This window comes from Rhinolophus sinicus, linkage group LG04 (assembly GCF_036562045.2).
Source record: "Rhinolophus sinicus isolate RSC01 linkage group LG04, ASM3656204v1, whole genome shotgun sequence".
NCBI lineage: Eukaryota > Metazoa > Chordata > Mammalia > Chiroptera > Rhinolophidae > Rhinolophus > Rhinolophus sinicus.
The window spans coordinates 87,514,978-87,538,461 of record NC_133754.1 but is presented as its reverse complement, the minus strand read 5'-3'; the positions used below and the strand labels follow the sequence as shown (position 1 = coordinate 87,538,461).

General features: G+C 34.9%; 2 protein-coding genes across 8 annotated transcripts in view; one reads left to right on the top strand and one right to left on the bottom strand.

Annotated features, from left to right (window-relative positions):
* The window catches only part of CAB39L (calcium binding protein 39 like), a 137,620-nt gene extending 136,989 nt beyond the window's left edge, over positions 1-631 (bottom strand). For 2 of the 6 annotated variants that reach the window (XM_074329940.1, XM_019748040.2), the window contains exon 1: positions 556-599. The gene's annotated coding sequence lies outside the window, so the exon portion shown is untranslated. Of the gene's footprint in view, positions 1-555 lie in introns of all 6 variants that reach the window. The other 4 variants (XM_019748037.2, XM_074329935.1, XM_074329936.1 and 1 more) reach the window with 4 other exon arrangements.
* The window catches only part of SETDB2 (SET domain bifurcated histone lysine methyltransferase 2), a 75,260-nt gene continuing 52,377 nt past the window's right edge, over positions 602-23,484 (top strand). Inside the window, exons 1-5 of one of the 2 annotated variants that reach the window (XM_019748014.2) lie at positions 602-1,376; positions 7,650-8,012; positions 15,283-15,408; positions 17,068-17,133; positions 19,012-19,108. In XM_019748014.2, coding sequence (XP_019603573.2) covers positions 7,997-8,012; positions 15,283-15,408; positions 17,068-17,133; positions 19,012-19,108 — 305 coding nt within the window. In that variant the 5' untranslated portion in view covers positions 602-1,376; positions 7,650-7,996. The remainder of the gene's footprint in view (positions 1,377-7,649; positions 8,013-15,282; positions 15,409-17,067; positions 17,134-19,011; positions 19,109-23,484) is intronic. The other variant, XM_074329930.1, reaches the window with a different exon arrangement.

Here is a 23,484-nt window from a genome sequence, read left to right as displayed (position 1 = left end):
CTATCAAACGATGGCCTCAGTCAGAGGGTACCTTACAGAACAAACACTTTAGCAGCCGCTCCCTCCCAATCAATAGAAAATGAAGACGTCTCTTTCGAATTTGAGGATAATGGTAAGGCATCTCCCTCTCTCTCCCGGTTCCACTAATTACTAGCCTTGTTCCTTTCTGAACCAAGCAGTCCATCTGCCAACCTCCCTTGTCAGTAAAGGAGGTTGATGGTCAGAATCTTTCTGAGACAAAGATTATTGGAATTGCTCCCTAAATTCAAGGAGTCCGTGTTAAGGCATCAGAGCCCCCGCCAAGCCTTCACAATGACGAACAAACCGGAGCCTGGGATCCCCACCACTACCACCACCATTCATCGCTCTCTCTACCCAGGGCTGAGAATCAGGCCAGGAAGACTTTTCCCTTTCAGGGAACTGAGAAGACCCTCAGGCCCTTCTCTCCTCCACAGCTCCCTCAGGACCCCTCTAACACCTTGAGCCGCTAAACAAGCTTTCAAACCCCAAGAAGCCCAGCCTCAGCCACACACAAGATGGCAGCCCAACACCTACCGGAGGAAACAGCTGCGCCACCACTCCAGCGATGCCGGCTCTCGACTGCAGGTAGCCCCATTGGCCCAGCCAGAAAGCGCGAGACAACCCGAGAACTCTGACAGCCAATTGGGAGGCGGCGCGCTCTGGCGCTGCCGCGTTACGAGCGGTACAGGCACGGAACTCTAAGGCGTGGACCCAATGGAGTGTGCAATCAATGGGCACCCGGCCAAGCGGTGGGATCCGTTGGTGTCCGACTCCTCCCATTTAGGGTTCGCATTTTGTAGACACGGGTGTTACAGATTGGGCGGTTCTCCCTCCCTGGCAGAGGCGAGGAGGGACAGTTGTTGCCGAGGCGAAAGCTAGTAGATGGTGAAGGGGGCACCAGTGCCGTGGCGTCTTGGTGGCTTGGTTTCGGAGAGGACCCTGACCAGCTGGGGAATCCAGCCTCGCTAACCGAGCGGGCGGAGTACAGCCCTCAGGTCTGGCGGGCGGCGTGGAAAACGCAGTGGAGCCAGTGCAGCGTAGGCACAGCCGTGGGTGGCCCCCGACGGGTCCTCCGGCCCAGGACCTGGGAACGCGGTGGAGCTCAGCCGCGTGGATCCTAGCCCTTGCTACCTCCCATCTCTTTTCACCCACGTGCAGTCCGGGGCTGGAGAGGGGACTGCGGGCGCACTGAGTTCTCAACTCCTATTTCAGTGTACTTCACGTTGTACACCTTAATGTGAGGTGATTCCTAAACAGCTGGGAACCCGAGGCTGTAAAAGGGGCTGCAGGAAATGGACTGCAGTATAAAATCCAGAAGCAGAACTTGAAGGTTTAACCACTCACCCATTTCACAGGTAAGACTACACAAACCCTAAATAAGTAAAATCATTTATCCAAGATCACAGAATTGAGATCAGATCCTCAGAGCACCAGACTCGCATTAACCACAACCCAGTAAGTAATTACCCAATGCGTAATTAAAATAAGGGACAGTGTAATTAACTGTGGTCTTTGGCATGTGGAAACCTGGAATGAGTTCTGTATGTATTAATGAGTATGAACAAGAAAAGAGATAACAGGCGGTAGACTGGAGTAATCAAAACACATGGGCTCTGAAACCATCCTGCCTGTTTATATTATTTCTGCCCCTTACGTTGTCATGCTTTAATCTCCTCATTTGGAAAACAGGCATGCTAATTTATCTGATTGTTATGCAGAATAAGAACAAGTGAAGTATTTAGAACTGTGCCAGACATGATTTATAGTCAATAAACGCTCATTACAGTCGTAATTAAAACATAAGGAACGGAGAGGAAATGGTCAGTTTCGTAAGAGCCTATTTTTAAAAACGAAAGGGACTGAAAATTGAAGTGAAACTGACCGACTACTTTTCTGCCAAAATGAAAAAGTGAGAAGGGGAAAGAAAGATGCGAACAAATTTTAAAATCCCTGTTACCCTCCAATATATTAACACTAGTTGTATCAGGAGGATGCGATTATGAGTGATTTGATTTTCTTCTTTATGCTTTACTACATTTTTTACTAAATTTTCTGTAGTAAACATGTCTGACTTTATAGTAAGTTGAGTTTTTAAAATTTTTAGAAGGTATGAACAACACTGGTGAGAGCTTTCTTTAAAAAAAAGCTTTTACTGAGTAGAAATTGGTAGAACCTTTCTTGGAAAGCAGTTTGGCAACATGCTCCAGAAAACTTTAAAATGCACAATCCCCTTTTGAAATTATATACTTAATTTTTAAATTAAGTACCCTTTTACAAAATTAGAGCCTTGCTGATAAAGAGAACAATCCACAATCCCTGAATTCCCTCTGACTTCCCCCACTCCACAACAAAGAGTGGTGCAGTCTTCAAGTCATTGTTTTATACTTACTAGTACAATAGGTGTATATATGCGTTTGTAATATTTTAAAAGGGAAATAGTACTGTGGTATATAATTCTATAATTCTTCACTTGACAGTGTTTTTGCAGTGTACGCATGTTATTTTACAGCTCATTATATTATTTATGGCTCATTTCTTTTACTGCTGTATAGTGTTCCAGTGTATGCCTGAATTAATATATGAGGTGTGATTAGAAAATACGGTGAATGTTTAAATAAAAAAACCTTATTACAGTAAAAGAAACATTGCCATTAATCTCCCTTAATATACTCCCCCTTGCTTCAAACACACTTATCCCATCGTTCTTGCCACTTTCTGAAGCAGTTCTGGAAGTCCTCTTTCATTAGTGTTTTTAGTTGTGCTGTCATGGCTGCCTTGATGTCCTGAATCATTTTGACTTTGGTGAAGAGCCAGAAGTCTCATGGTTTCAGATCCGATGAGTAAGGTGGATGAGGACACACCACAATGATTTTATTGGACAGAAGTTGCCAAATACCAGAAGCAATATGTGACATGGAGTGTGGTCATGATGGGGGATGATTTACGGCACACTTTAAAACACACCTCTCAACCAGAGCTCACACCCGATTGACAGCATGGAACAAGTTGAAACTTGTCGCACGCTGTTACTAAAGTTCGCTGTGCCACTTCCTGTATTAAAGATCCCTGCCTTTCTGTTAGATGGCACTTAGCAGTGGCAGCAGCAGCATTCACCGTATGTTTTGATTACAACAGAAAGGTTCTGTGTCACCCATCATTTCTGGTACAGCAATTTCTGTCAAATAAAAACATTACGGTATGTCCTCATTTACCTTATTCATTCCGTGCAACTTCTGGCTCTTCCCAAAAGCAAAATGACCATGAAAGGTAAATGGTTTGAATTAATTCAGAACATGAAGACAGCCACAACAGTGTAACTAAAGACACTCACGAAAGAGGACTTCCAGAAGTGCTTCAGAAAGTGGCAAAAACTATGGGATAGGTGTGTGCAAAGCGAGGGGGAGTATTTTGAGAGGGATTAATGGCAATGAGTCTTATGGTAATAAATACATTTTTAATTTAAACATTCACCGTATTTTTTGATCGCACCTCGTATATCTTACTGGTTTTCATATGAAATTCTGTTTTTGATGTGTACTGTACACCCCTTCTTATTTGGCATTCTCCTCTTGATGGACATTAGGTTTCCAGTTTTTCACCTTACAAACAATTCTGCAGGGAAATCCTTGATACGTGTTTTCTTGGACACAAGTGCTATTTCTCAAGAAATATACCTAAAAGTGGAATTACTTTGATTTTGAGTTATGAACATTTTTAATCTTAATAGGTCTTGCCAAATTTGCCTTCAAAATACTCCTACTAATTTACGTGTCCCACAAGTAGTTGTTAGAGTTCAGTTTCCCTATAATCTATATCAACACGAGATATTATCGTCTTACTTTTTGTTCATCTTATGGATGAAAATGGTACTCGTTTTTAAAGTTTATTTATCGGATTACTGTAATAGTATCTATTCATGTTTATTAAACTATATTTTATGTAAATTTCTATAATTTCTTTTTTAAAGTACCCATTTTTCTATTTAGTCATCTTTTTCTTAATTATTTAAGGAATTCTTTATGTGTCCTGGATACAGTGTTTCTTATATAATTTTTAAAAATTTCTTCAGTTTCTATGACTATGTCCTTTTTTGCTTACTACTGTTAAAATGTTAAATTTGCTCCCCACTCTTGACTTAGCTTTTATTTTGTTTTTATTTATTTATTCTACCAGTTTTTTCTCTTCTTTACAATCTTTAGGTCTCTTTGTTTTGCTGCATTTCTCTAAGACTGCCAGTACAATATTCAATAAGAGTAGTGAGTAGTGGTGGCAAATGTCCTCATCCTGTGTCGGACTTCTCATGAAAATGCTTCTCATGTTTCATCATTATAATGTTTGCTGCAAGGTTTTAGTAGATAGTCTTTATCATGTTAAAGAAGTCCTCTTTTATTGCTAGTTTGCTAAGAGTATGACTTCTTCCCTCTTCTCCCTAACAGTTTTTCATTGAACTTTTTACATATTATTTCTCTGCGTCTGAGATGATAGTTTTCCTCCATTTGTCTATTAATATAGGAATTTACATTGAGAAACTTTCCAATGTTAAACTTTTGGGATATTCCTGAGCTAAACCCTCCATTAGTAATATACTTTTAGTCTACTGCTGCATTTTTTTACTTCACTATTTTTGCTTTCGTACCTGAAGTTTGCTTTTAGCCTTGAGTTTCTTTTTTTTACATGTCAAGGTTATACTAATCTCAAAAAAAAAAGTTGAATAGCTTCCCATATTTTTCTTGCTCTGGAACTGTTTGTATACTATACAAATTACCTTGAAAATATACTATAGAATTCCCTTGAAAGTTTTGTAGAATTCATCTATACAACTTTATGGACTTGGTATGCTGGTAGTAAGAGGTGGGGATGTGTGGCATGCAGCTTTGGTAAGATCTTCAACTGTTCTTTTAAAATTTCTTTTTATACTTATTCCTCTAATTGGGATTTTTACTTCTTGAGCCTATTTGGTATTAAGTCTATAATTTCAATTAGATATTTGTGGTAAATATTTCTATCAGTACAAAATATTTCTCTTTGTCTCTTATTGGTTTTCATATTAAATTCTCTTTTGTTCCATATGAATGTTTCTTCTTATATTTGCTCGTATGTCTTCTTACATCCCTTCAAGCTTTCAATGATATTTTGTGTGATTTAAGTCGGTCTCATATTTAAAAATATTATAGCTAGGTTTTGCTTGTAATCCAGTCTGAGAGTCTCTTTTAATAAGATTAACACGTTCACCTTTTTTTGTGATTTTTAATGTATTTGGCCTTGTTGTCATCTTACTAACCTTGTTTCTCTTCGTATCTTTCAGATCTTATTTTTCTATTTTTCTTTTTAATTGAAGCTAATGCCAAGTTTTCTTTGTTGTACCTGTTTTTTTAATAGTATTCCATTGTGTATATATACCACAACTTCTTTCTTTTTAAGTTTTTTTTCTGTTTTCTTTTTAATAGAGTACCTTTACAGTTTTAACACAGTTCTTAAATTTGTTTTTTTAACAGCTTAAATTTAATTAGTATTGATATCCTCCCTACGAAGAACTTAGTTTGCTTCTACTTTACTTTCTTTGATCTTGCAGCAATCCCTCACATCTCCCCTTCAAAAAAAGAATATAATTTTCTATGGTTTTATCTTCTAGCATTTTTGTTTCATTTGTTATTAGCATACATTTTTAATCTGTTTGTCTAGCATTAATGTATTTTACTCATTTATTTGCTCACTATTGCTTCTTGTACCTCAGTACTTCTTTCTAGGTTAGTTCTTAGGAAGTACTTCCTTATTTCTTTTCTTTTAGAGAGTCTCTGAGTGGCTCTTTGAATGTCTGTAAGTCTCTCTTTTTAATCCTCACTGTTGAAAGGTAGCTAGGCTGAAATAATATTCTGGGTTCAAACTTATTTTCCCTTAACATGTTGCATCTGGCATTTTTGATGAGACATTCAATTATCAGTCTGATATACATTCCTTTCAGATAATCTAGATTTTTCTGGAAGCTTCTTGATTTTCTGAAGTTTGTCCACAGTTTGTTTAGTGGTGTGTATTAAGAATTTTATCCTACTTGTTATTTGTTACTCAGTGGACCCTTAGTGGGCTTATTTGTTTTCCAGATCTGAGAAGTTCTTGGTCATTATTGCCTCTTCATTCTATTTTATCCCTCCTTTTATTATTTCTTTGCTCTTTGCTTTGAGTGAAATTACTCAACTAGGTCTTCCAACCTACTAACTGGCTCTTCATCTGTGCTGTCATTCAGTCATCTGTTGAGTTTCTTCAACAACTGTTTTTAGATTCTAGATGGTTATTTCTCAAAATTGTGTGTTATTCATGGATGAGGTTTCCTTCTTTTGCTCTTTGAGGATGTTAAATACAATAACATTTGTTTTAAAATTATTTTCAGGATGCTCTATTAATTCTCCTCTTGAATTTAAGTCCATCAGTTTGGGTTTGTTAAGTCTTTCATGGTGTAGCTTTACGCAAATGTTTAATGACTCTCGGTTGTGCACTCATCTCCTCTGAGATGATTTGCTCTTCCATTTGCCATGTTATGGTGGTGGTTGGCAATATCTCTGCAGCATCCCATCTGTTTCCTTTCCCCAGAGAAGTCCCACAGACTTGGTCCATAGAGAATTCCCTTTTTGTTTTCAGCATTACTGTATACATTTTTAATTTTTTAGAAATACTCTAACATTTCTGTGGGTTTGGTGAGGGAGTAGGAGAAGAATTTATTATATGTTGACTAACATCTTAAGATTGAAAATTGTTGATTTTTTTTTGACCTATTAGAGCCACCTGTAAGTGTATAATTTAAGGAATATTGTGTTTCCCCGAAAATAAGACCTAGCCAGACAATCACCTCTAATGCGTCCTTTGGAGCAAACATTAAATAAGACCCGACCCTGTCTTTTTTAATGTTTGCTCCAAAGGACGCATTAGAGGTGATTGTCTGGCTAAGTCTTATTTTCGGGGAAACACGGTACGCATAAAGCATATTCCAGCATTATTATACTGAAAAACTAGAAACAATCTAAATGTTCAGTATAGAGGTTTATTTATAGTACTAATTAATAATTTATTAAAGTTTAATTATTAAAATTCTTTAGTATATTTTTAATTTATGAATTATTGACCAAAGTGTATTATACAGTTACTTAAAAATCATATTACAGAAAAATATTAATGATGGGGCAGAATGCGTGATATGTTATAAATATGTGTACTAAAATCCATATTTTGTTTTAAAAGTCTACTTACTGAAAGAATAATAATTATTGCTAGCATTTCTTGTGTCCTTTGTATGTGCCAGGCACTGTTTGAAGTGAGTAAGTCTTATCCTCACTGCAACCTTATGAGGTAGTTAGCATTTTTATCCTCATTTTAAAAGTTTTTATCAAGTATTTGTAAAGTGGGTGTAGTTTATGCTAATTAAAAATATATTAAATATGATTGAGTCTTACTTTCTCTGTAATTTTCTTAATTCTGATATTTTGCACATTTTTTCCAACTAATTGTTCTTTTTCCATAATAGTTCGTGCTGTTTTAAAAGATAGAGCTACTGTTATATAACTACCTCTTCTTTCTTAAATATTTTTACAATTATGAACCATTCTTTATTGTTTTTGTGTTTTTGGTTTTTTTTACAGAATGTTTCATGAATTCATGGACCAAAAGATGGAGTTGGTATTTGTTTTTAAAAAGATATTGTCAGTGATCTGATACAACTATAAATACTTAATTGATGAAGACTCATGGACTTGTCATTATGTTGGACTAGTCATTTCTGAAAGTTTCTTCAACCACAATTTCTATTTGAAAATTCAAGTATCAAAGAATATTCTATTTAGAATGATATGATGATGTATTTACTCTGAGGACTACAAATTTCGTAGAGACCAAGGTTGGATTCCAGTTACATTCTTCAATCAAAGTGATTCAGTCCTTTGATAAAATTAGTTTTGAAGAGTTTTATGTTAATAAACGACACCAAAAGATGGGAGAAAAAAATGGTAGGTTGAAAAACCATTGTTAAACTTTGTGTTTAAAAGTATATAGACTACTTAATGAAGCTGAATTGTGGAATTTTCATGGTATTTTATTGCAAATGACTTTTCTGAATTAGAAGGAATTAAGGGTTTATTCATAAATAAAGTCCATAGCTTATAGCCATTTCCTTAGTTTTTACCTGATGTCTTTTTCTGTTCCAGGATCTCATTCAGAGATTACATTACATTACATTAACTTGTCGTGTCTCCTTAGGGTCCTCTTGGATAAAACAGTTTATCAGACTTCCTTGCTTTTGATTTTGTAGGATTTTTTTTTTATTGAAGTATTTGTTAGAATGCTCCTCTGTTGGAATTATTGACTGACTTTTTTTCCTCATGATTACACTGAGATTATAGGATTTGGGGATGAAGACCATAGAAGTAAAGTGCCATTTGTACCTCATTGTATCTCTGGTACATGTTATCACCATGATTTATCACTTGTTGATACCGAGCTTGATCACCTAGCTGACATAGTGTTATCTGATTTCTCCACTGTAAATTACCTTATTTTCCCCTCTTCCCTGCTATACTCTTTGACAGGAAATTACTATGTGCAGCTCACACTTAAGTGGGGATTTATTCTCCACCCCCTTTTTTTTCTTCTCCCCCTTTTTAATAACAGAATATCTACATTAATTATTTGAAATTCATCCGTAAGGGAGATTTGTCTTCTTTCCCCCACGTGGGTATTTATTCAGTCATTAATGTATATTAGTATGGAGTCATAGGTACTTATTTTATACTTTGGGTTGTAATCCAGTATAGTTTTATTTTGTTACTCAAATTGTCTCAAGATTGGCCATTGGGAGATCTTTCAGTTGGCTCTGTGTCCCTTTGACATATCCCCATCAATGTCGATGGGTTTTGTTTCGTTTTGTTTGTTTTTGTTCTTTAGCACTTCTTTATTTTTTTATATTAGAAGATGCTCCAGGCTCATTTTGTATATTTCCTGCTCTGTTCCTAGAATCAGCCATTTCTTGAATGAGCCCTGGTTCCTTTTATTGGAGAATGGTAGTAGAAACTATGATCTGGGCAATAGGTGTGCTCGTTGTTACTGGGGTGTCATTGCTTTAGGCCCTCTCAGCTGAAAGCATTGAAATATATGTGTATACTAACCTATATATACACATACCTATACATATTTTTATATGAAACCATGTATATCTATATTAAGCTAACCATGAGTTTATATTGATGTCTCCAACTCTAATACATTACACCATGAATCATTCTAGCCTACTTTCTCGTTGCTTTTATCTATAAACTCTTACTCCAGCAATGAGACATGTGGCTTCCACCATCTGTTATCCATTTACTTAATTGCTCAATTCCAGTATACATGCATGCCTCAGAGATATTGTGGGTTTGGTCCCAGACCACCACAAAAAGTAAGTATCAAAGCTAGTCATAAGTTTTTCGCTGGTAGAGGGTCTTGCCTCCAATTTGTAAATGTAACATCTGTGAAGCCCCATAAAAAGAAGCTCAATAAAACGAGGTATGCTTGTATACGTATAGCAGTATCAGAAATGTAAATTATTCCCAGGGGGGAAACTATAGTACTTGTGCACAGTTCCTTTTACCGTTAGTCTTACAGACTCCACTTATTTCCAGTTATTTAGGTCAATACCTTTTACACATAGCCCTTCAGTGAGATTGTGTATACATTTTTAATACAGGTACATTCTTTTATCACAGTATGTATTCCTTCCTGGGATCCCTGATCTCTTAAATGATAATGTGGTTTAAATGGTTAAAAATAATTACAAAAACCGCAGTTACTTTCACACCAACCTAATATTTTAAAATTTGCATACATTATGGCTTACTCTTTGTGCTTTAAAGTTTTTTGGGTTTTGACAAATGCATAATGTCATGTATCTACCATTATAGTATTATGCAGGATAATTTTAATGCCCTTTAATGTACTTGTAATATATGGGTTATTATGCAGGTCATAGTACTAATTTCACTAATTTATCTAGGCCAATGGTTCTCAAACTTTCTTTTGGTCTCGGGACTACTTCATACTCTTTAAAGTTTTAAAACCCCTAACAGCTTTTGTTTATGTGAATAATATATGTTCGTATTTACTGTGTTAGAAATTGAAACTGAGAAGCTTTGAAAATGTTATTGGCTCATTTAAAAATAATAGTAAACTCACCATGTTAACAAATTACATTTTTGTGAGAAATAACTATTTTCTAAAACAAAAATGAGTGAGAACATTGTTTTACATTTTTACAAATCTCTTAAATAGTTGGCTTAAAAGAAGGGATATTCTCATATCTACTTCTGCATTTAATCTGTTGTGATATGTTGCTTTTGCTGAAATATATAAAAAAAAATGAAGCTTCACACAGATAAGAAATTGGAAAAAGGAAGAATATTTTAATAGACTTTCAAATAATTGGATATTTTTCTTTGATACAACTACGGAATTCAACAAGTAGTCGTTCCTTCAAGGTTAGTTATAGTGTGGAATCTGAACTCATATCAGTGAGATTTTACACTGTTACATTAAAATTCATTGGTCTGTTGTACACTTTTCTTTTATACATGTATGATTTTATAACATCATGCATTGGCCACTTAGAAAATATTGGTTTAGTGAATTATGCAGATTTTTCCAAATGTTTACATATTTCATCACTATTTAAAAATCACATTTGTTAATATTGCTACCAGTCTCATCAAAGAGTGATTAATTATTGAGACGCTGTCAAGCTTATCATAGCAGAATGCAAAGTTTCCAAATTTCCCATTTCACCTTGGTAGCTTGAATTTTATTATTAGTAACAAATGCTGTCAGTTTTGTCCTTCAAATGATAGTCTAACTTTGTTCATTTTCAAGAAAATGTGTGCCAAACACCTAAATATGAAAACCCATCATTTTTATTAGTGGTTCTTTTAAGTAAAAATAATTTTCCCTGAAAAACAAAAGCAGCTAAATTAACTTATAATTCGAACAATCTCACTAGTGCTTTTTTTGAGACAGACACTGTACTGTGGTAATCATTTAGGTTCTTTATCAAGGACATCCTTAAGTGAAATTGATGGTGAAGAATGCAATGACTTACTGCTAGTTTGGTGCGCCTGCCTTGGTTTAAACTAAGACACCAGCACTTTTACTCTTCATTTCTTTTGTATCATCAATGTCAACACAGAAAAAAAAAGAAAGACAAATAATGTCTTAGTTTTACTGTTAAAATAATTTGATCTAGCATATTTTCTAAAAGGATTTTGGGACCCCCCCCCCTGGAGTTCATAGACCACACACTTTGCTGATTGATCACAGGCTCAGAGATGTCTTAGAGATCCTCTATACCAATGCCCTGAAGCTCCTCAAGGGAGATATAGGTATATAATTTTTAAAAAGAAACGTACATATATTTCTGTGTTCCTGGGTCATTATCAATGTATTTGGTAAGCATTCCATAACTATTCATCTAGTAAATGAATTCAGATCAGTGTGATTCATGAGCGTTGCCTATTTACAGAGACAGTCTATCTCAAGTGACATTGAGAGACATATAGTGTAACTATAATTTGTCTTCATTCTTTACAAAACTGCTATATTTATGATTATGTTCTTGCAATAAATAGTCATATCTAGCTAAGAGAACAAGTTGGACAGACAGTATTTATCAGATAGCACACTTCATTTCTGGAGGCAAGTAGCCCCAATATTAGTATACTAATTTGATTTTCAATTCAAGTGCCTGCTCCTGTATTCCTTGTAACTGTCTTCTAGTGAAATATACTGAAGTATTTACAGTCTTAGATTATAACTCTCAGCATGCAGACAGTGTGTGAAGAAGTAAAGGAACAAGAAACTAAAATTGTTTACATTGTTGTAACCATCTATGCAGTCTATAGTTGAAATGTTTCTTCTTAGAAGTATGATACTCATTTAGTGTTTTTGTTCGAAAAGTTATTAACTGAATCTCGTAATCTCATTTATCAGATAGGTTACCTCTTTGTTACTGTGGTTATAAGTTTCCATGGCAAAAAGACAAAAATGATCAAGAAGGGAGACATGAGGAACAAGTACTATTGAAATATGAGAGTTAAACCTAGAGTAATATGAGATAACAAAGATGTCATAAGGAACAATATATTAAAAACCCAGGACAAATAAGTATGAATTGCTTAGTTACATTCATTTATTCTGCAAGCAGATAGTTTCAGTATTTTCTGATTGGCTTTGTTTTTTTATATTGCCAGTGTCCTCTTTATTAATCCATTCGAAGACTTTCTAATTAATTCGTTTTAAGTATTTCCTATCAGAATAATTTGGTATGTACTGACATTTCTAACACAGTTTTAAATAATAGTCACTGTAAAACAAAAATTCACTGAAGTCCTGATTGCTGTCTTTCAGCATTACTGCTTATTTTCTCAAGCCAGGAGAGAGTTGTATATGATTCCAGAAGACTATAATGCTACAAAAAGCTATTCCTAAATACCTTTCAAAATCCTTCCTGTGTAGATGTCCACCTCAAATAAAGATAAATCCCAAGTATGAAGTATTGACTCATAGTCCTGAAAATAAATGGTAATAATCAATTAAGTGCTTTGACAAATAGTTTTGCCTAAAAGCAATGATTTTTGTTAGTTATCTGTCAGTGAAAAGTGGAATGATTTTAAGGATTCTGAGAAAGCCCTGCTTCAGAAAATATTTTCCCCACTTAGCTGAATGATCTCTAAAATTCCACAATTAAAGAGTAATTCGTTTTGTTAAATTGTATGCAGTAATTTCTTGCTAACTACCCCGTGCTTCTCTGCACATCTACTCTGTGAGGTAGCTGCCGTTATTCCAATTTTATAGAGATACAGTCACACAGCTACCATGTTTCCCCGAACATAAGACCTAACCAGACCATCAGCTCTAATGCGTCTTTTGAAGCAAAAATGAATGTAAGACCCGGTATATTATATCATATATTATATTATAAAATAAGACTGGGTCTTACATTCATTTTTGCTCCAATAGACGCATTAGAGCTGATGGTCCAGCTAGGTCTTATTTTCAGGGGAAATATGGTAATAAGTGGCAATGCTGGGATTCAAACCCAAATGTATCTGAACTCCAAAGCCCAGAGTGTTAATCACCACTCCTGTTCTTCCACTGATTCCTGGGATGCTGCTCCTGGAGTTTCCTTCCACCTGTGTGCTGCTGTCCCCATGATTCCTTGTTCTTGTACTCATCCCTTACACGTTGATGTTCTACAGAAGACCCTCTTATTTTCTACACATTCTCTCTAATCACATCTATTCTGTGGCTTCAGCAAGTATTTGTGTGCTGTCGACTCCAAAGTTTGTATATCTGGACCAGATCTTACTCTGGAACCTGTGTATCCAGTTTACTTGTCCTACTTGAATTTCTTTTTTTGTTGTTAAAACTTTTTTAAAAAATTTATTTTATTTTATTGGGGAATGTTGGGGAGCAGTGTGTTTTTCCAGGACCCGTCAAGTCGTTGTTTTCAATCTAGTTGTGGAGGGTGCAGCTCACTGGCCCATGTGGGAATCGAACCGGCGATCTTGGTGTTATGAGCGCTGTGCTCTAGCCAACTGAGCTAACTGGCCTCCCCATACTTGAATTCCTTATATGTGCCTCTACCTTTATTCCCTATCTCAATGCATACCATTCCTATACATATGGTTGCCTGAGTCAGAAACTTAGAAATCATTCTTGATTCCTCCCCGTTTACTGCCACATGAGTGGTCTTTCTAAGAAACAAATCTAATCACGTAAGATACTTAAACTTCTTGAGTGACTCCCCATCACCTTCCATTTAAAAATGAAGTTGCTTAGCATGGCACACAAGGCCCTCTATGTCATGGCCCTTATCTACCTCTAAAGTATTATTTCTCATTCCTTTTGTCCTCACATTGCATTTGTTTCAAATGCTGAAACCTTGTCTGAGCTGTGCTATGGGGAATTAAAAGTAGGCTTAGAGTCTTGTGTAGTACACATCAGCCAGAATGGTAATAGGGAAACGGCACCTCTCCTGAGGCTGCTTTGGTGGCAGCACCTCTAATTAGCCAGAGATCCCTTTTGGATAAGGTAACTGCCAGAGAGAGTTGGGACTCTGAGGCCTAAGCCTCTAACGAAGAGTCTCACTCCATTGCCAATCTTACAGGTTCTGGGTTTAAGTTTTATTGAGAAAAATATTTTTTGTAAACTTACTAAGCTCTCTGCCCATTAATCCTCCTAATGGTTTCTCAAGTGACCTTTTTAAAGTGAAATTATTATGTTCCTCCTTTGCTTAAGTCCCTGTTAATTTTAAACATTTTATACATTAATTTTAACATTTTATATATAAATTGTGTTTAACCTTTTAGATATTTTTGTGACTTTTAAACGTGGTGTAAGTGAGATTTGGCTTTTGCCAGTTTATTTTAATTATCTTTCTCATATATCTGTTTTTAGCTTTAAAAGGATTATTTCTCTAGGAAGTTTCTAAGGTGTTAGCTTGGTGGGCATCTGAAATGTTGGCTCATCTATATAACTCTAAAAAATTGAAACATTTTGTTTCATGTACCCTGTTTCCCCGAAAATAAGACCTAGTCGGACAATCAGCTCTAATGCATCTTTTGGAGCAAAAATTAATATAAGACCGGGACTTATAGTAAAATAAGACGGGGTCTTATATTACAGTAAAATAAAACCGGGCCTTATAATAAAATAAGACTGGGTCTTATATTAATTTTTGTTCCAAAAGACGCATTAGAGCTGATTGTCCGGCTAGGTCTTATTTTCGGGGAAACACAGTAATTATTTAAAAGTTAATATAAAAGACATTTAGAAAGCATTAGTTTTAGATGTTTAATTATTTCAGCAATTGTTGAAATATTTCATTCAAAACCATCCACTTCCATACTCAGTGCAAGTCGTATTCCTAAAACTTTTCAAATGAATGTGTGTCTATATATACGTGCACTGCCAGTCTGCAATGAAGTCATTCCTTCTGTTTTCCAGTTAAGAAATAGTGTCACTACGTTTTCAACATGTTTTTTAAATTAGCAGAGATAAATGAGATAGATCATATTCCTAGTTTCTAGTTATTTGTAAAGAAATAATAACCAAAATTTTTTTCTTCAAAGGAAGTGAAAGACCATTTAAATTTGATTTTATTTAGAAACCAAGTGGATTTCCTGTAACATGTATTGTGGGGAAACTAGTCTATTTCTGTTGAGATCTTATGCTACTCACTGATTTATATTTTAGGTGATGCAAAGACTTTCTGGATGCAGCTGGAAGATGATGGAAAAGTGGACATCATGTTTGAGCAAGTGCAAAATGTGCTACAGTCACTGAAACAAAAGATCAAAGATGGGTCTGCCACGAATAAAGGTATGAAGCAATAAAAACTTTCAGTACATTTAATGCTAAATGTAACCCACTGGCATGTAGTGTAATTCTATTTCCAGTACTATTTGTTTTAAAAGTCAAATAATTTCTTTGTTTCCTAAGAGCATAATATCAGTACTATCTGTTTTTTGTGTGTGCATGCTCTGTTTCTATAAAAACTTGCTGTTACCGTACCATGAATATTTTATAAAAGTGGGTGAAGATGCTGGCTTTGAATAATAGCTACTGAATTTATCTCTTTTTATCTCAGTCTACCTTTTATCCCTCATTTTATTTTTCCTTTTCATCTTTTTTTTGGTGGGGAGGAATATTGCAAAAGTAGTATGTGCTTATTGTACAACTTTTGGTACATATAGATAATATAACAAAAATTATCCATGACCACATCATTCAGAGACAACTAGTGTTTTTTTTAAACACAGAAGTACACATAACTATATTTCGCCTGCTTTATACAGAACTTGCCTTACTAGCAGTCTTCCGAAAGCAAAACTTTCATTCTATGCAGGCAATCAGTTCAGTCATCCAAGTTTTTATTTTTTCTATTTCTTTATCTTCAACCCTGGTTGGTTTTAGAACATAAGACTTTAATGTGGAAACCTCCTTGATTCCATCACGACATAAGATGTTTAAGTGAATTTTCCCCCAGACTATTCTTCATTTTGCCTCAGACTATTCTGAATACCTTCTGGGTGTTCTTAATGCATTAGTCTATTATGTGCTTATCCCAAAAATTAGTACTGTTTTTCATTTTAATATTCCTTGTCATTCCTTCATGAATCAGATATACCTAGGTTTGAATCCAGTTCTACTACTTCCTAAGCAATGTTGTAGAAAAATAGCTTAACCTCAGCCTCAATTCCCTTGTCTCGAATGCAGATAATCATAAGAACTGTTTTGTCTTTGGATACCCCTGGTCATTTGCAGAATATGAAAGAATTCACAAGGCACAAAGGAATAGAAGTTAGAAAGTTTATTTAAAAAGAAAGCGGCTGGCAGAGAAGCTGCCAGAGGCAGAGTCTTAAGCAGACAACTGCACTGATCTTTAAATGAGCTTTTTCTTATATAGGAAAGAGTAGATAAATTTCCTTATAATAGAGGATGTGATATCTAAACTCAGGATGTTTTACATATAGACTGAAGTCATTTGATTGGCATATGCTGGTTATGTAACTAGTTTCTTTCTGTGCATGCTCTTACCCATAATGCATCTAGAAAAACCCATGGGGCGGGAGGGTGGGGGGCAGCCATAATGTTCATTCTAATTATATTATATTATAATGAGGCTGGAGTTCACGTTATGGGCAGGCTCCAGCAGTCTGCACAAGCTGGAAAGCTATATCGTTCTGATTATCTCCTTTCTAAGGGTGTTTGGACAGTTTAATTTATCTTGTGTGACACAGGCCTGGGTGGTCCCTGGGGAGTAAACACAGGCCTGAGCGGTCTCTGGGGAGTGGATGTAAAGTACTGATCACTTTTCGGTAACTTTTTCTGCCTGAGCAAGAACCTCTCAGAGGAGTTGTGAAGATTAAAATGAATAAATGAGATAAAGTATGTAAAATGTTTGACACAGTAGCTGGCACCTTGAATAAAGGTGACACTGCTGTTAATTGTTTTTATTCTTTTTTCCTTCCTGAACAGAATATATCCAAGCAATGATTCTAGTGAAGGAAGCAACCATAAGTAACAATTCAACATTGGTAAAGGGTATGTACATTTCTAAACCCAATCTAGAGTGTTCTCTGGTATTTTCTTGATCAGAAGCAGGCCTGCCTTAATTATGTCAGGTAACTAAATATAATTTAAAATAAAATTATAAGACCTATACTGGTAAATTATATAAATCAGTTCCCCATTAAATGAAAATTCCTACCCATCCAGAGATGGGAAATGCAAAGCCTCCTAGGGAAAGAATGAACAAATATGTCTCTTCTTCAGAAAAGCTTTCCCTGTAAGGGCAAATAGAATTCTAAGACTAGAAACTACTATAATCCTGCTTTGTGTGAAGAACCATACTAGAAAAGTGTATTCTGGAATAGATAAATTGGTGGGAAAATTTTTCATTGCTACATTATTATTAGACAGTCTTCCAAACTCTAAACAAATTTGTTTTAGAAGATACATCAAAGATAATGTACCAGGACTAGAAAAATAGAAAGTTACTTTATTGGAATCACTATCCTATAAATCTTAGTCACCACTAATTTGCTAAAGTGTTAAGGAAGTACATTTACTGGATTATAATTACTGCTGCTAAGTATTATCAACAAATTGTAATAATTTTAACTGTCATAATTTGATGCCTTAAGGTTTTAAATCTCTGAAAACACACCCTAGCATCATCAGTGTATTTTAAAGAAATCTTTTCTTATTCCAAAGTATTCTCAATTTCAGTAGCTAACATATTTTTAGAATAGTGGCTTTTTTAAGAAAACAGCCTTTTGCAGTATCCTTTAGTAAGTAGCACTTGGAATCAACACACCGGTAAGGGATTGCATTAGTTTTGTAAGAAAGACGCTTTTAAATGCTTGAATGCAGGAAATGGTCAGAGGAACTAATTCTAAACAATGTTTTGTTTTGTTTGGTTGGGTTCTTTTAAAGTAATTTCATCAATAGAAATGCTAAATATTATTTCACATTTTTATATAATTCATCTGAAATGTAATGAATTTATCAAAATAAGTATGTGCTTGCCAGTGGTAGGTAGAGCAATGTTTGTCAGTAAGTAATTAGAGAGTTAAGTGATTGACATTTTTGGCAAACACAAGAATTAACAACTTTCTACTAATGCAGTTTCATGTTAGTATTTAAAAAGAATACTGAGACTGGGAGAAATAAAAGGATTTGGTGCTAGGTCAAAACAAACCATCCCAGATCCAGCCTAGACTCCACAAACCACTAATTACCTTTATTTTTCTTGCTTATGTATAACAAGCTGTAAATATTTGTTGTGTCCCCATACAAGGGATTGGGTATATTATCCATTTTCTTGAGAGGAATTATAACTTTTTCCATTAAATCCACAGTTTATTTCTATATTGTAGTCGTGTTAGAGAGTAAGAATAGATGAGTAGAAAAAGAAAAAAGAAGAAATGAAATTAGTGCAGAAAGATATAGGAGAGATTTAAAAAAGTATGAAAAGAAATGGAAAGACAAAAAGAGGTACCCAAATAGCCTACCTCACCCTCTTCATAAAAGTAGGTAACAGTAAAACAGTGAGAAAACAAAAGATACATAAACTTTCCATTGGTGACCATTTTATAGAGCCTTTAAGAGTTATGTTATTTTTCTATAAAATACAAGCAGAAATAGGGATACCTGATATTCACCTTAAAGGTTGATAGTTCAGACCAAACTAGAGTTTCTGCATTAGAAATCTCTTCTATCCTAAGTTATATTTTCATCCTATCTCATGTTTTTAAAATATTACACTTAATTTTTTTACTCCATCTTGAAATTTTAGTATGTTTACACATTTAAGGGCTCCTTATATCTCTAGTCAATAAAGATATTATTTAGATATTACAGTGAAGGATTTTTTAAGTTGGTGTACTTGTTATTTACTTTTGTACTTTTCCCATATAGATCATAAGCCTGTGACCCAGAATGAACAGGAAAACAAATCAAGTTCATTGCCCTCTACGTCATATGAAGACTCCTTTCCAGAAGACTGTACAATTCTGTATGTATATAAATTAAATTCGTTTACATTGTTAATGCTTTTGTTCCAAAAAATCATTTGACAGGTAGACTATATATATAAAAAACAATTCTTTCCCATCAAATGCTTTAAAAGTTGTAAATTTTAGTATTTTATGTAGGATAAAGGTTCATGAGTCCCTTACTAGGTTATTTATTTGTTAATATCCCTAGGTAGTCAAGTCTTTTAGTTAAAGTTTAGCTTGTCTTTGTGTATATTATTAACATACTGAAACCTACCAAGTTGGTTATTTTTTTAACTAGAAAATTATTTTCCCTGATTGTTTCTTTTAAAATAGAATAGTATTAAAAAGGATCAAAGTATCTCTTTCAGTTTTAGTTCAGTTTTTTAAATGCAGAACAGCTCTAAATTAGTATCAGAAAGTTTATGAGAATAGGTGAAATTTTTCTGATGTTTGCTTTCTTCTTTTACCATTGATTTCAGTAAAGATTTCTTAGCATAAAGTCGAATTGTATAAGGAAATCTAGTACTCTCACATTTAATCTTTATTTTTAGTAGATAATGCCTGCACTAAAACTTTCAAGTACTAGTTCAAGTTTCTGAAAACATTTTCTGCTAGGGCAAGGAACAGAATTTCAAAAAACAAAAAGTGTCTTTAGAAAGAAAGTTATCAAGTTGATTGTCCTTTTAGCTACATATTAAAATGACAAAAAAAAAAAGTCAACTGAGAATTCTTTTTTTTTTCTTGTCAGTGTTTATGAGAGTTGTGGATTGGCACTATCATATGTGATTTGCGTTTATAAATATTAGAGATGTCATTGTAGTTTGAGTCTGAAAGACTCATAAAACTTATTTTAAAATGCCCTCAGAGAAAGCTAAGTTCAGTTTTAAAACTCTTTAACTGGTCATTTCAGTAGCTAAATTCTGACCTTCTGATATACGATACGATACACGTACAACATAAAATTTCATTACCTCTTAAAAAACAAATTCAATTACTCTAAATCACTAAAATATAAGATTCTTTTTCATAGAAATTACCATCACACTATCCCCCATCTTATATTTAGATAATTTTAAGCCTACTTGCAGGACTTAGTTTATTCTTGTTAAGTGCCTCCCTCTTTGGTTTTAAGTTCATTATCCTAGCTTATCAGAGTCCTCTGGAATTTTGAATCTCTTATCTATATATTTTCTATGTAGCTTTTCATCTTGCACAAATATATTAAATAAGTTTTCTAGTCTTTATTATAGCTCACTACTAGAGACCTCTTTTCATTACTCTTCAGAAAGAATTGTTCGACCAACTGTGAATTTATTTACCTCTTTCATTGTCTCACCTACATTTCTGTTTTATAAGGCTATCACGAGAAGTCAAGGTTCACTACTATAGCATTCTATGTTGTTACCAAACTTTTAGCAAACCTTATCAAAAAAGAGAATTAGGTTAATTTGAACTTTTTCTTACCTAGTCCACGATGGCTTTTCAAATTGTAAGTATTTAAAAGTCATATGCTTGATTCTCTTTTCTAGAATTGCTTATGGATCAGAATAAGCTACGCATTCTGTACTGTGTGCAATGTTACCTTTTTTAAAAAGAAATCAGGGCAGCATTTTTACATTTTTCATTTATATTTGTAACTTTTTTCAAGATCTTGAGAGATTTAATTTCTTCGGGCCTGGAATCTTAAATATGTTTAAATAAACTAGCATTCTAGGACCGACCCTTTTTAACTATCACAGACTTCAGTTTCTTCTTTTCATTTTTGTCTGGCCTTTCCAACTTGAGGGCTGGCTATACTATAGATAGAAAAGACAAAGGCAAATTGTTTTTGAGCTTGTCGTTCTCTCTCTCATCAGTTAACCTTATACAGTCTTTCCCCTAACAGATTGTCTTCTTGTTCAAACATAGCTTTAAAAATTTTGTTGTTTTATTAACATTTTTGGAAACCTTAGTTCTTAGTAGGTTTGAGCCTTTGTGACACTTTTTTTTTTTTAAGATTTTTTTTTTTTTAATTGGGGAAGGGGGACAGGACTTTATTGGGGAACAGTGTGTACTTCCAGGCCTTTTTTCCAAGTCAAGTTGTTGTCCTTTCAATCCTGGTTGTGGAGGGCACAGCCCAGCTCCAGGTCCAGTTGCCGTTTCTAGTTGCAGGGGGCACAGCCCGCCATCCCTTGCGGGAGTCGAACCGGCAACCTTGTGGTTGAGAGCCCACTGGCCCATGTGGGAATCGAACCGGCAGCTTTCGGAGTTAGGAGCATGGAGCTCTAACCTCCTGAGCCACCGGGCCGGCCCCTGTGACACTTTTCTTATAGTTTTACACCAATATTTTATATCCATAATTGGTCTTCTCTCTTTATTTTGTACATATTCTTTTAAAAACCTGAGCTTGCTAGAGAAACTAAATTGGCTTCTCTGCTTTCCCATGTCATTAGGATTATTTGTAATTGCATAATCAGAATCTGGTTTCCTTAGAACCTACAATTCTTATTACAGTATTTCCACTCAGAGGCTTTGTTCATGAGATCATACCTAACTTTGAGTTGAACTTTCTGAGATCGTCTCATATGAAGGGACATGTCAGGATTTTCTTCCATAGCCATTACGAGTTCCAAGGCCACATTTCATTCTTGACCAGAATTATGTTTAAATGATCTTTTTTTGTATCTCCCTATGAAGATCATGAGTTTGTTACTTGTTTTGCTTACAGAAGCTAAACCCCTAGTAGGCCAGTAGTCACATAAACTGGCAACTAAATGGTGACTAAGCCACAGGTTCTCAAACTCCAGCTGAATTTGCTCTATGTCACACAATTTGTCAGTGGCAAACCAGAGTGAAAAATCTTAGGTCTGACAGGAAACTGGCTTTATGTATTTTATTCTTGAGTTTAATTTAATTTTACTCCATATAAGTGAGCTACAACATAGGTATATGTGAACACAAATTTATTCCAATGGTGATTCTTCGACAAAGATAGGTACTTTTGTGATGTTAGGAACCCTGGCTTAATTCTTTTTCTTAGCCAAGTACTTTGGTTTGTCAGGAACACACATCTATCTACTCAAGTCAGCTTAAGTAGTGGAAGTTATTAGAAATATACCAGTTGTGCAGCTTTGGCTAACACATGGTGAAAATGGGCTTGCCCCACTGCTAAAAGACAGGTGAATTTAAGCCATTTGGCTTTTCGTATGACATGCACACTGACACCCAAAAGGATTTTTTTTAAACACACACATACACAATCACACACACACAAACACACACACACATAAATAAAATAGGTGTTCAAGAACAGAAAAATGTAACACAGCAGGCCGTATACGGACTAGAACTGAAACTAGAAAGTCAGTACCTGAGGTCAAGGTGCACATTGCTTAGATCTAGTTCTCTCTGTATGTTATCAATTAGTTCTTCTGTTCCCACATAGTCTGACATAGGCTGCCCTAGCTGAACAAGACATGATCTTCTTGTTTGAGTGTTACCTCATGATATTCTTTATATATCTTAATATAAATTTTTGAGAGGTTATAAATCACCCAGTATGAATACGTGATCAGACAGATTTGTGTACTCTGAAATTAAAATGGCCACCTTTCAGAAGATGACCAAAGATGTGTCTATTATAGCCTTCACATTCATTTTTTGAAAGTATGCCCTTTCAGAGGTCATAAAGGGTAAAATGACTGTATACCTCAGACTTGCTAAAAGCTGGGAAATCAATTGGCAGTCTCTGAAGCCATGCTCTGCCTTGTAGTTCAAGTTGTCTAATGACAAAACAGTTCTCAAGCCACATACAAACTGAGAGGCTCCTACCCAGAGGCTGACAAACAGGTGCAGACAATACAAGATCACCTTACTTACCTACCTATTGTTTGTTTGCCTCCAGTATTTTGGGGGAGGTCAGTAACTAGGTTGATAACACTATGCATAAGATTGGTTTTCTTTACATTTATTTTTTCCAGTAATGTATCTTCATCCATATAAGAAAGTAAACCTTTGTCCCCATAAAATGGGATGGGAACTAGGTTACTTTATACCTGAGACTTTTGTAGTAAGTTGGTTTTCTTTCATTTGTTTTATGAAATGAGGCATAAATAAGAAAAGAATCATTTCTGAGGTCCATATCAGTGTTTCATTTCCATGTTTTATTTATTTTCTAACTTCTTAAATATAAAAACATACTTCTCCCTTAATTTTTATTAAATTAGTCACCAGGAAACCACTTTTAAGCCAGGTTGGCTAACTTTGTTGAAATCCTAAATTCCAAATTACAGATTTTACCGAATTTATTGCAAACTTTAGTTCAAATTGTTCTAATGGTACACAGAGGGTACCAAAAAAAAAAAAAAAGAAAAAAGAAAAAACACGTATGCACAGTTTAAGAAAGGAAACAATT